General features: G+C 38.0%; 1 protein-coding gene across 5 annotated transcripts in view; it reads left to right on the top strand.

The window, feature by feature from the left end:
- The window catches only part of LOC122573733, a 117,416-nt gene that overhangs the window by 68,949 nt on the left and 35,498 nt on the right, over positions 1–12,969 (top strand). For 4 of the 5 annotated variants that reach the window (XM_043740494.1, XM_043740495.1, XM_043740492.1 and 1 more), the window contains exons 9-16: positions 3,439–3,758; positions 4,393–4,951; positions 5,573–5,997; positions 6,415–6,544; positions 6,646–7,098; positions 7,606–7,776; positions 9,291–9,428; positions 10,967–11,072. In XM_043740494.1, the coding sequence (XP_043596429.1) occupies positions 3,439–3,758; positions 4,393–4,951; positions 5,573–5,997; positions 6,415–6,544; positions 6,646–7,098; positions 7,606–7,776; positions 9,291–9,428; positions 10,967–11,072 (2,302 nt within the window). The remainder of the gene's footprint in view (positions 1–3,438; positions 3,759–4,392; positions 4,952–5,572; positions 5,998–6,414; positions 6,545–6,645; positions 7,099–7,605; positions 7,777–9,290; positions 9,429–10,966; positions 11,073–12,969) is intronic. The other variant, XM_043740493.1, reaches the window with a different exon arrangement.

The raw sequence follows: 12,969 nt of genomic DNA, 5'->3' as shown, positions 1-12,969 counted from the left end.
TAAAAAATTGGAAATATTTGTCGAGCTAGGTTTCCTGTGCTTCGATATTGGATCGGCTTGGAAAACGTTACTGGCGTGGTTATTCGGGGTTATTCGACACCTGACTGTGGAAGTGAACTTGATCCTTATTAGCTAACGGCTATTGTTTCGTTTCGAGTACAAAAAACTATCTTGCATACTTGGTGCATGCGTTACTACGTCCGCGTATGATCGAATCGAATAAAATCCGGACCACGTTCCATGCCGTTTCTCAACTCATTTTCGCGCTTCAACTATATTCAACGATTTCAAACGATTTGAACGCACACGTGTTTCTCTATAGCGATTCGAATATGATATTCTGAAAAACATCATAAGATAGGACTGGAGTATATCCGAATCAATGGAATCGTTATTCTTTATTTATTTCCAATCAAACGATCTCTTTCATACAAGAAAGTTGAATTATCCTTAAAAGAGAAAACTCCAGCTTTCGCGTTAATTATTATTTCGAACGTCACCTCAGTGGTTTCGGAATTCAAATCGGTAGATCTCGAAGAATAACTCCAATTGTCTCATACTCGGAAACGTATTAACTTCATTTCCACTCTACAACGTAGCACTCGACTTTCCTTTTCTACGAATCATTATCCTCCTTCCTAGTCATTTTCTAACGCTCTCTGCCTTATAATTCGTTGTCTGAAACTACGAAACATCTCTCGAAGACCATCAAATAGCTTAGATCTACGAGACGGCGGCGGATACCTGAATATGGAGATGAGCCTGATCCTTATTAGCAGCTATTGTCTAGTTCCCAGAACAAAAGTGGTCGATGTCCCTCGTATACCTCAACTTGCAATCTGTGTGCAACTTCTATCTCGATCTACCCGTTGTCTATTTCGAACATTCTATTTTGAACATTCTCGTAATTTCAATTTTTGTACCCGTATCTTTCAGGTTTATCGGGGAAAGTTGGTGTAAAAACAAATGGATGATGTTTTTCTGGTGTGTGGATGGCATCACGAGTGCATCAAGCGTACACAGTGTAACGTTACTCGTCACACGTGCGTTACCAGTGTGAATGATCTATCGTTCGCGAGCTACGACACAACGTGATTATAGTGCGTGGCACGGGTTCAAGCGCGGTTCAAGCGCGGTTCCACCGCGTTCCTTTCGTTGCATCTCTTTGTTAGTCGATGAAACCAATTTGTAAGATTAATCTGGATGTTTCGAGTGAATTAATTGTTCCCTAGAGGTAGATAACTTTGTAGTTTTTTAACTGAGACTATATCTCTTTGTTAGAGTAAAGTGATATAACAAAATTAAATGAAATAGCAAAGTTTCGTGTATATAAGTTCAACATTTTCTTTTTCCTTTTCTTTTCTTTTTTTTTGCCGCTGCTGCTACTAATTATATCGTTCCATTTTTTTTTGATAGCAGTTGAAACAAGCTCTTTTTGTGTACGCCTGGCAACACTATAGCTCGCAGAGTGGAACGCGTTCGTCGGCGTTCCATCTCTTTGTTGCACGGTGAAATTGATTTACGACGCCGGACTTTTCGTTTTCGTGTACATTAATTAACACCTGAATCGAATCGAAGCGCGTCAAACTCACGAGGATTTATCGCCTCGCATCGCTTCTTTAACTAGACCTTCCTCCATTGATTGACAGAGTCTCGTGACATGAAACTGGCACAGGTATCGTTAAAATCCTCCGAATAACTCCGAACGAAGAAATTGTTCGGTAAGAAGTTTGCGGATGGTAGGCAGAGAGAACGGTATTTCTTTTTCTCTCTCGTATTTCTTTTTTTCTCTGCTCTTCATTTTTTTCTCTCTCGAGGAAGCTCGAAAAGTGTTTCTTGTTCCAAACGCGTTACTCTGCGAGCGGAATGAGAACTCGACGAGAGAAAGTGCACGCGGGGCCTTTTACCTTTTGAAATATTCACGAGGCAAAATAAAATAAAATTGAAATTGACGAGTAATTACGCGTACGTGACGCCGAGGAACGTGCTTCCATTGCATCAACCCTCTTCTCGACTAATCAGAAACGAATGTACATATATATTTATTTTCTTTCGTTCGTTTCGAACATCTGCGTTTCCTACACAGAAGAAACCAGTTTCTTACCTCGTCGTTACATTGAACGTTATTACATTCCATTATTTTGTCACGTTACCGTGCCTGTCTTTATTTTCTTCGCTCCAACCAACGGAGTTGATCTTGAAAATATTTTTTGCTCGTTCCAACTAGTCCAGCATTTCCCTGTTACCGGACATGTATCAAAAACGACTTGTACTTCCCCCGTATGTTTGCTTCTGAAACAACTCAAACAAGAGAGAAAAAGGACAAGTATCAAGAGGCAAATCAGTTAACGAAGCGAATTAGCCGTTTTATTTTCATAGTCACAGCGAGAATCTCACCGTAGTGAAAATAGCTGTAACCTGAAATCTTAATGGCGTCGGCGTGTTTCTCGTTTTTCTTCGATCGATCGAAACGTTTTTGCCGTTTCGTCAAGTACGAATGGAATCGACCGACGAACGAAAGCGCGCATACGATCGGTCGAGGTAACGCGAGAAACACTTCGAAGCGTGAAATTTTCACGGTTGCATCACGCTCGATTTTATGGAGCACGAGAGAGAATCCGTTTTGTCGAGCAACAAATAATAATGACCGGAATGGCGTTCGCATACCGTCACTGAGTGTGTTAAGTGGAAAGAAATCTGCCGCGAAACGAGCACGTATACACGCCGATGTGCCGCCATTATACAGCGGACCGTACACACGCGTATTCGACACGTATGCGTTTTATTATGTTTCGATATGCTGATACGCGGAAGACATTTCTCGAAAACTTGTTGTAGGAAACGTGATCGAGGCGTCGGAATGTTTATTTTCTATTCCAAATATTTTAAAAAGTTTGATCGATCTGCAGTAATTTATTACGGTATATTTATTACGATAGAAAGGTAGATTTGTGCTGGATAATTGTAACATTTATTAGATTGATATACAAATGAAAAAATGTAGGTTTAATTACGTAGGTTGCGTGATATTTGTTATTTTCTTTGCGTCTCAGAAAGAAACAAAAAATTCTATTCGTTTACTGCCGTGATATTTTGATGAGATCGGACAGTTGTTTGCGTTGGTGCGCCAGTTAGCGACTTGATCGATAATTAACTGCTTATCGTAGAAAATTATCGTGATAATCTGCACGCGCCTCGCGCTCGGTCAGTCGCAGCGGTGTGATGTGAACGTACAGTTCTCACCGTCGATTATGTTTCAAACACAATCGATCTATTTTACTAAGAAAAAAGCGTCTTTATGACAACGCGGCACGATCCGGATTAGTGTAATCTTACCGGTTATCAAAAGTTTTGAATCTTAAAATGTCCACGGAATTTCTCAACTGAAATAGTGAAAAACAGAAAAATAAAGAAACACTTCTTAACGTCTGTTTGCAGGATGAATTATGTCCGGTTTATGTGATGGACACAAAGTCCGACGGAGTGGAAAATCTCCAAGAAGTTAATCGAATCGCGAGCACGTTAGGCGATCAGGGCGAAGAAGCTGACATCGAGGAAGGTGCGGTAAGCGAAGACGAAGAGTACGACATGCCACCGACACCTGACACCGTACCGATGACAAATTCGACGGCCATCGAGGAGAGCTGCGACCAGATCGACGGCCAGCCAGGGAACTCTGAACAATCGAACGGCAATTTAGCCGCCAACGAGCCAGTGAAACGTCGCAGAACGACTGAGGAGGTCGCCTCTTTTAACACGTAAGATCACCTTATCAGGATTTTATCGCGTGGGCGTGTACGCCTAATTGACGTGCACGAATATGTTGGTGCTGCGTTCAGAGAGTTCGTGTTAATGTTCCGTTTGATCAACGCGTTAGTATTTTTATTCATCTTCGTCGTTCACACTTGCTAATGTTTTGTAATCGGTATGGTAATTGGAGAAAACTTTCTGAAGAAGGTGTTTTATAGAGATGATGCGAAAGTAAACGTTCCCGAAGTTCGAAGAGTAAGAAACTCCGACGATAACGAAAAGTTTCGTTTCAAGGAAAGTAACGGGATACACAGAGGGTTAAACCAATTTATCTCTATGAAACATTCAGTACTCACGAAATACTGTATTCTTCGAAAACACAGATCTACTTTATCAAAATTTACCTAGATACCACTTACTAATCACGATGTTCGAGTAAAATCATACAAATTTCAAAATACTGAGAATATTCGGAATAATCAAAGTATTCAAAGTTCGGAGTATTCGAAAGCGACGGAGATATTAATCGCCCTCTTAAAGAATACGTAAAAAGTTCAGGCTTTTATTAAGCTCTTTAGACGATGAGAGTCCACGAGAGATAATCAGAATTTCACACCACTGATCCGTGTCGTTTCGCATTAGGTCCGACAGGAAATCGAAGAATTGCGCGACCTTCTACTTCCGCCACTTGGACACCGACTCTGAGCAGAACGAGGAGGCGGCGATCGTAGCGGAGGACTCGTCGGAGGAAGAGTGGACGTACACGTCATCGCGGGTGAATAACGTTACGACGGAGCAACGCAAGACCAACGTTCTGGTGCGTCTGGACTTCGGCGAGGGGCAGAGTCAACCACGAGCTAGCGAGGGAAACGCGAAAACGAGCGAAATGAAGCCCGTAAAAGAGACTTCCAACATGGAGGGTGTCAACGAGACTTCAAACGAAACCGACGCGTCTTCTCGCTGCGAGAAAGACAGTGACGACGAAACGAGAAACGACAAGACGAGCATCCAAAGGCTAATTAAGGAAGTAGAGAAATTAGTCGGAGAGGAAAGGCGCAACGGTGCAACGAAGACTTTCCCTCAGCTCATTCTCGATGATAAGGAGGGTATAACGAATAATCATCGCGCCAAATACGCGAGGATCAAGGAATGGTTGAAACTGAACTCTGTACGAAGCCACGACGGACGATCCACGTCGCAGGTAGGTTGTAGTTATTGCTATTGTCACGGGGTGAATAGCTCGACGTTTTTTCCTCTTCCGGTTTTTTTCTTTTGTTCTTTTATTTAATGGGAAGAAGATTATTTCATGCTAATCGGAAGGCAACAAGGTCGCTCTTTGGAATTTAATGTAATTGAATTTAACGTAATTGGCTTTCCGTTGGGAATTGTCGATTCACGTACGATGTCCAAGCTTCCTCCGCTTTGCGAATTGAATATTTCGCAACAATGTGAAAGAATGGACACGTGATATCTCGATCCTTTGTCGTCGATGAGTTACTTAATCGATGTTTAAAATGCTTGTTTGGATTCGATCAAGTTACATTAACGATTCGAAAGAAAACGCGCAGGTATAATATCCGCTTTCGAAATATCTTACTCCATCATCGTTCGTTCTTAAACGAGCATTGAAAACGCGATAATTAAATAAAAAGCTAGAATAATATTTCGAAAAGAAAGGTAAAGTACGTGAAGAGCAAAAGGAAACAAGAATTATAAAAGGAATATAAAACGGTCAAGGAACCGAATCGTCAGTCTGATCATGCGCGCCAGTTGTAACGAGGTCTAAGGGGGAATTATAACGTTTCGTAACAATTGTAATCAGCGCGAATTACAGCCGTTGGATAGCTGCGATGCCAGTGGCGAGTATACGACGGAAGAATCCGATGGGGAGAGGCAGTCGGTTTCATCGGAGGATCTGCAGAGTAGCGTTGCGACGTATCGCAGATTCGAAGGTGCGCTAGGTTGCACGTCTCAATCTGTGTCGCAAGAGATATTCGACGACGCTGAGAAAACGCCGATCAACGAGGCGCATCCAATGCTGGACACGAGTACGCCAAAAGTCGTGATGCGCTCCAAGCAGAAGCACAACGGGCCCAGACCGTGGAGCGTATCTTGTATCTCACAGATCGGGAACAACTCGAATTTGAACCAAACCAATGACCCGATTTCGCAGTTCTCCATAAGCGAAACTGCGCTCCACCAGTTAATCGCTACACCGCCCACTAAATCCGTGTCCCTCGATGCAACGTAAGTAGATAATTCTACGTGTCTTTGTTTGCTCGTTTTAGAAGCGAATTTTTATCGCAGAGATAATATTGCGAATTGGTTATAATTAGAACGAATAGATCGTAGAAAGATTATTAGAAATCTAAATTTCTGAATTGAAACTTTTGCTTTTAGATCTTTTTTACTTTCAACGTTCGAAATTTTCAAGTTTTCAACTTGCTTCAATGAATAAGTTACAGTATCTTTCGCTCTCGAGACTCGGGCGCGTGTAATTAGAACCATCGAGGTATACACATCGATTTATAGTGTAATCGATGCGCATGGGAGCGCATTATTCAAATCCATCGCGTGTCGACAACCGCGACGTCGCGTTGCCTCGATACCCTATTGCCTCATCGAACTGGCAGACATTTTAATTTCACCTCATTTGAATTACAGAGGATCACGGAAATCGTTCAACAACTCGACGTCCACGTTATTGGAGGAGTCGATCATTTGCCACGACGGCCGTGTGGTTCGAAACAGTTCGTTGCGCAGGAAAAAGAGCAGGTTGCGTAAGAAGAACCTGGTAAGGCGATGCCGCTTGCTCGTAGCTAGAAAAGAGCGCGCCAAAGCTATTAAAATTGTTTTCTCGTGTTTCCATGCTTTCTCGCTTTTCCGTTTACATAGGGTCGTAAAAGTGACTCCAGTTCGGAAGGTGTGACCGCGAATCATTCGGCGGGAAGTGATGGCAGCTCGTCGAATCAGCAACGTTCACCGCGTAAAATAAGCGGAAATCGCGCGATGCGCACCATTTCGAGAGACTGTCACGGTCGTTTGACTACCCTGGTAAAATCCGGCTCTTTCTCGGGGTGCACCGCTCATCAGCAACTCTCGGCGGAGAGGACGATCGTCAGCGACCCGACACCGCCGTTCAGGTTACCTTGCTGTACTTCGGTGGCTTCCACATCCGAGACCGAGGGTGAGGAACAACGTAACTATACGCGAGGCTGCTTCGCCTACTACGATACCGTTCCAAGCAATAAGGAGCTGTGCAATCAGCAACTGAACGTCGATAGCGACATCGAAATGAATAGCCTCGGAAACAACTCGATTTCCGATCAAGCTTGGGATAATTATCAGGTAACTGGTTTCAACTGGAATCGTACGAAACAAAATTCCTGTTCTTTTCCCTTTTTGTTTTATTTTTTGTTTTCGTTTTGATATTAATTTTTTGGTATTTCTTTTTCCTGATATCGCCTTTAACAGAGTTAGGTTGTTACGTAACAGACAATAATTAGGATCAGAAGTGAATGAATAAAAATTTTATGCGATTCTTTGAAATCGATTGTGAGGATACGATGGAGTACGTTGATAGGTAAGATCGTTTTAGGAAATTTAACTTTTATCTGTTGAAAATTTCGCTTAATATTATCGTTACCATAATGATACCATTAAAGAGTAGACTAGAGAAATTGGCTTATGTAATTGAGGCTAATAATTAGGTGGAAATGAACACTCGTATCGACAAGTTCCTAACGTTTCTAATTCTTTCGAAATGATTTATTTAATTAAAAGGATTATATCGATATTCATATAAATGGAGTAAATAAGCAAATACTTATTCCTAAACTGATCTCTTTTCAATAGGAGAAATATATGAGCGAGCCATACAGTGAAGCGCCAGACGTAGAAACGGCACGAAGATTATTGGACTTTGGGGATGATTACCGAAACTTCCTTGATAGTCAATCCGACTGTGCCTCCAGTATGAGCGCAATGCCCGCTAGTTCTCCACTGCCTAGAAGTCGTATGGATCATGTACGTTCCATTCTATTACTCTTTCTTGACCAAGTGTCCATATTCTTTCTGTGACGATACATCTGCTATATCTTTGCACACGGATTTCCATTATCTTGTATATAACATGGGTCAGTATATGGAATCGCATATGAGTCAATATTTGTATAATGAAAATCGACATTGGTATCATTACATTAAGAATAGAACAATAATTTCTGTTATCCACGCCAAATGTCCATGTAGTTTACATATCCCTAGTGTGATTTAGTTAATTGCCTTAATGCGCAACGATTTATTGTTTTGTTTCTCAATGAAATCATGTCTGGAATTTTGTTTGACAGAAATATTATACCGGTGTCGTAGTTTAGTCATAGCTCCTTCCTCTGTGTTGTAGTGTTTCATTTTATGGAAAAATAAAGAATCGCTGTTTGTACATTGCCGTAGAATGAATGTAATTCTTCTGCAGCAAATAAAAATTTAATTTTATCTGTCCAACCACAAAATCACTTTAATATTTGCCTTGACCTTACGCCGAATTGTTACCTTGTACCAGATATGCTCGAGCATACTTTACTCAATTTTTGCATATACTCCATCTAGACGCATAAATTATTCATGAGTTATCTTTCTTTTCATCTCGAGGGTAATTCAAACATAATGATCATTGGATAGTACTTTCTATTCAATGTACGTATAACATTATCTCGAAAAGAAATTTTCTTTCGCACAACACATTTCTCCGTTGCATCTCTCTGTGTCTTATCAAGTCTTCTTTGAGACGAACGCGTCTTCACGATGATGATATCTTAACGAGGATAAACGATGTAATTACACATACAGTCACTGCTAGAAATGTCTCGCAGGCGGTATCTGGTTCAGAATTTTAATGATAAATATCGAGTGGAAATTTCTACGAATTACACTTTCTCTGAATGAAATTTTATATATATATATATATATATCGTTTATTGAATTTTTATATACGTTGAAAATATTTCTCATGTGCAGTAATAATTGCTCAAAATATATTACAGTTTAATACAAATAAATAATTAACATCTACTGTTGTATAATTGATAAAAACAATTTACCAACAGTTGCAAATAAAATCAAATTAGATACCTATTGAATTTAATTTTCACATATGATATACGTATCGCGTTGTTAAAATCATTTCTGTGTACAGTAGAATCAGTTCGTTATCTCGACCAATAAATCGGATAACTACGATAGCTATGTTTTAAAAAATTTGTCCTTGACTTCAAACGGGTTTTGCGCGCCAATGGCAATAGCAGACAAAGAGAATGTTTGGCTTCCATGCTTGACTTCAATACATATTAACCAGTAGTACGCTACCATTGCTCTTAAAATTTCCAAACTCATTAATGTAACAGCCATTATTTACGAAATAATAACAATGAACTTTCTTTTTGTTAATATATTAACACGGATTGATCTTAAAGTAAAATCAATGTTACACCGCATAAGAGAGTAATACAAGAAAATTAAGAATAATTTGAAATTTGTTACAGGAAATAACCGATACCACGGAAGACAGCGACAGTGACGTGGAGGATATACGGAACGTAATCGAGAAGTCGCAGTCTCAGTTATCACTTGCTGAAAGTTTATTCTCGAGGTCGTGCAACGGCACGATACCGCAAGATAACGTAGGTAGCTCATTCAGTTTGTACTTCATAGTACAATCCCGGTCTAAATTTTTGAAATACTTGCAAAGAAGCGTACAATGTTTCTTTTCGTGGCTTTATTGCAAGTTTATTGCCGCCGGTATTCTTGTCATGCGCCTATGCGCCCGTATAAAATACTTTTTCTTAATGACTGTATGGCGCAATTAAAAAGAAGGACAATTAATTTCTCTGCTTGTGTGCTTTGTGTGCTTTCCTCACCAAGATTATATCGTCTCGTTTTCTTGTATTTTTGATAATCTTCCAATCGTTTAATTTAGTTAATAAGTATGAGGAATGTCGTGTATTTGGTGTGTGATGCTTTCTGCTTTCTAGGTATTTATTTTACAGTTTTATTTTTACTTCTAAACGCTACTGCTTGAACTTATTACTTGACGAAGGTCCCTTGATAGACGTGATTTTTCTTATTATTTATAATATATAAATAATTTATATGTATTTTTTTTTTTTTAAAGGAAAGTTAAGATATATGTATATCTAACATATTATATAGGATTGCTTGACACGTACATGCTTTGAAACAGTGGCATAAAAGGACAAACTGGCAATCATTGTATAAATATAAATAAAATTGTAATATAAAAATTTTCTTTTTATGTGTTTCTGATCGTCCATCTGATCTATTTTATTATTACCTTTTAGCAATAAATAATATAGTATGTAAATAAAGAATTTTTACTCACGAATGAAATTAGTAAAGCTGACAATAACGAATATCATTCGAATAATGATGGAAAATAGGAAAAGGAGGTTGTACTAATACTGTTCACTTGCATGTTTACTATTCTATCCTTATCCTGCTTGTGTAGCCCGTACTTACAAATCATGTTGACAAATATCCAAGTTATTATTGTACATGTCCCTGAATTCGCTTCATGAGCGATTCCATGTTGTCTTTTGCAAGAGTACATTCCCTGAGAGTTATTGCTAATGAATAATTGCTTTTGATTGGTGATTTACAAGGTGTACTTAAGATCTTTTATACTTTAATTTTGCCGTAAGTATATTGTCGCATTTTTACTACTTCTAAATGATTTGCTATATCGAGTGGGTAACAGTATTGAATAATTTAAAGATCGGAAAAGTGTATTTATTTAGAATAAAATTTTCTACGGCGATGGGAATAAACAATGTAGATTGCTTGAAATAGTCAAAAGAATTCCTAAAATAATTAAAAGGAAGAAGAGTTGTTTTATACTATACTTATTTCCTTTAATAAATATAATTCCTTTAATAAATTATCTATGCATGAAACTGCGTTGAATTGTCTTTTACACACAGGTTTTTAATTATTTTGAGCAATAGGCGATATTTTTAGCATGAACATAGTAAGAACATTGTGCTTGGATTCTTTCTCACTTCTTTTTTGCTAATATCTCAATATACGTAGAAATGTTAACGAAAGCTGAATTTGATTTCACGGAATGTTGCTAGAGTAATTCTTTTTACTTCCAATTAAAGACAATGGAATACGTAGACTGACGCAAGTTTTTATGTTGTAGACCGAAGTGGAATGTGCGTGTAGCGAAAATCTGCGGTGTCTGCACGCGTTATTGGAGTCCGTCAGCAATTCGTTCCGAAGCGAAAAATACGTGAAACAAATTCGTGGTGAGTACAATCAAATTCACCGTCGATCATTTTCTATTTCACTGTCGTACATGGCCGCTGTATTAGTTACTGCTCTGAGCGGACTTGTATTTTTGCTTCTTTCGTAATTTTATTATTTTATTCTCTAACGCGAAGACGATTTTGATTTTAATATCCCATAGAGGGAACATACGGGAGCAGAAAAGTTACAAAATATTTTTACTTATATCATGCGACGAATCTTTTGACGAACACGTTTGAAAATGTTCTTTCAAATCTTTATAGTATTCAAACATAATCGAAGGAAATTCATTTTCGAAATAAGAGTGATAATTAACGCAGAAAGATCCGAGTGGATTTAACGATTAGAATTTTAAATCGACTCGATTTAAGCGTTGTTTCATAAAGCAGCTTGTGTAAATATTATTGTAAAGCAATCGCAAAGACTGATACGCATTACGTATTATAGTACGTTACAAATGTGCATTTTTTGCTTTCGATGTACATACTTCGAAACTGTATTTCTCAGAAGTGTATGCATTTGAAGTAGCGTTATTGATACTAACCGTAATTATAATTGATCAATAAATCTTGTACTTAATTTTAGAATAAAAATTGTAAAGAATAACGAGTGAATCAAACTGTTCGTGGTATATAATGTAATTAATATTTGAATTCTTGTGATACGTTTGCTCAAATGTATATATAGAAAAGATTAAGATCTTTAAAGATCATTAATTAATTATATTTAAACGAAGACTTGTGCACAGAAGCAATGTACGATACAACGATCCTTATATGGCATCGAGATACAAATGCATGTGTAAATTTTCCTCAACTATAAGTTGATCATCTGCATGCTAAAGAGCGAATTATATTTGCACATTAATGTTCAATTTGACCGAGGATCATGCCCCCTAGTAATTAACAATAATTTAAATATCATTTTACGTAATGTAAAATGTATTTTTAAATTTCACCTTTGAAATAATTGAAAGTTGCGAGATAATATTACTAGTAATACATTAGCTGATACTGATACTAGTTAACTTCCGACAATGTGAGATCTTTTTTTACGAAAGGATTACGTCACAATTACTACTTAACTTAAAAACGAATCTGTAATAAAAAAAGGGGGAGGGGGGGGAAGAATATTGCTGGAGGAAACGCAAACTGTACGTATCTTTATATTTTTTTTACAACACGAATATTGGATTTTTCTCGCTTGTTTATATAATTTAATTTTTAATTAATACCTTCCTTATTAATCTTTTATTTGTTGCAACGAACTCAAGCGCGAGTGTAACAAACCTTTAGAGTATTTTGATTTTTAGTTCACTTTTGTATACCGTTCATATTGTAACCATTATGTAATAAACACTGCTTTGTTGTGGCTTCCTACTACTAATTATCCTTTTGTTTCTTTTATCACCTACAGTGAATATTATTTGGATCATCAGCCCTTATCTCTAGTTTGGTAGTATCTGTATAGTTTGAATAATGTTTCTTTGATTCATACGATAGAGTGCCTCGAAGATATAGAGCTTATTATGCATATTAAATAGATTTAACAGATCATGAAGTAACTCCTCGTTAATATGTTTATTATTTATGAACGATTTCGAATAAAATTATGGAATCTTGTGGAATTTAATCATCTCGATTATATATACATTTCTCTTAATTACAGTAAGCCTCTACATTATCAAACAACCGAATGCTATTAAATCGACGAATAAGTAGTCTTTACAGCACTTATGTATCTGCTTGCAGCATGAAACCTCTAAAAACGTATTCCGTGTAGCGGCGGAACCAATTTTCTTAATTGCTAGAACAAGTAGCTTTTAAGCGGGGGGGGGGGGCATAGTAGTAACTTCGATTGCGTTGCATACAGCCTTAACACGATTTCCGTTTAAAA

Source organism: Bombus pyrosoma, linkage group LG12, assembly GCF_014825855.1.
Source record: "Bombus pyrosoma isolate SC7728 linkage group LG12, ASM1482585v1, whole genome shotgun sequence".
Lineage (NCBI taxonomy): Eukaryota > Metazoa > Arthropoda > Insecta > Hymenoptera > Apidae > Bombus > Bombus pyrosoma.
The sequence above is the reverse complement of the archived record's forward strand: the minus strand, read 5'-3'. Positions and strand labels throughout refer to the sequence as shown.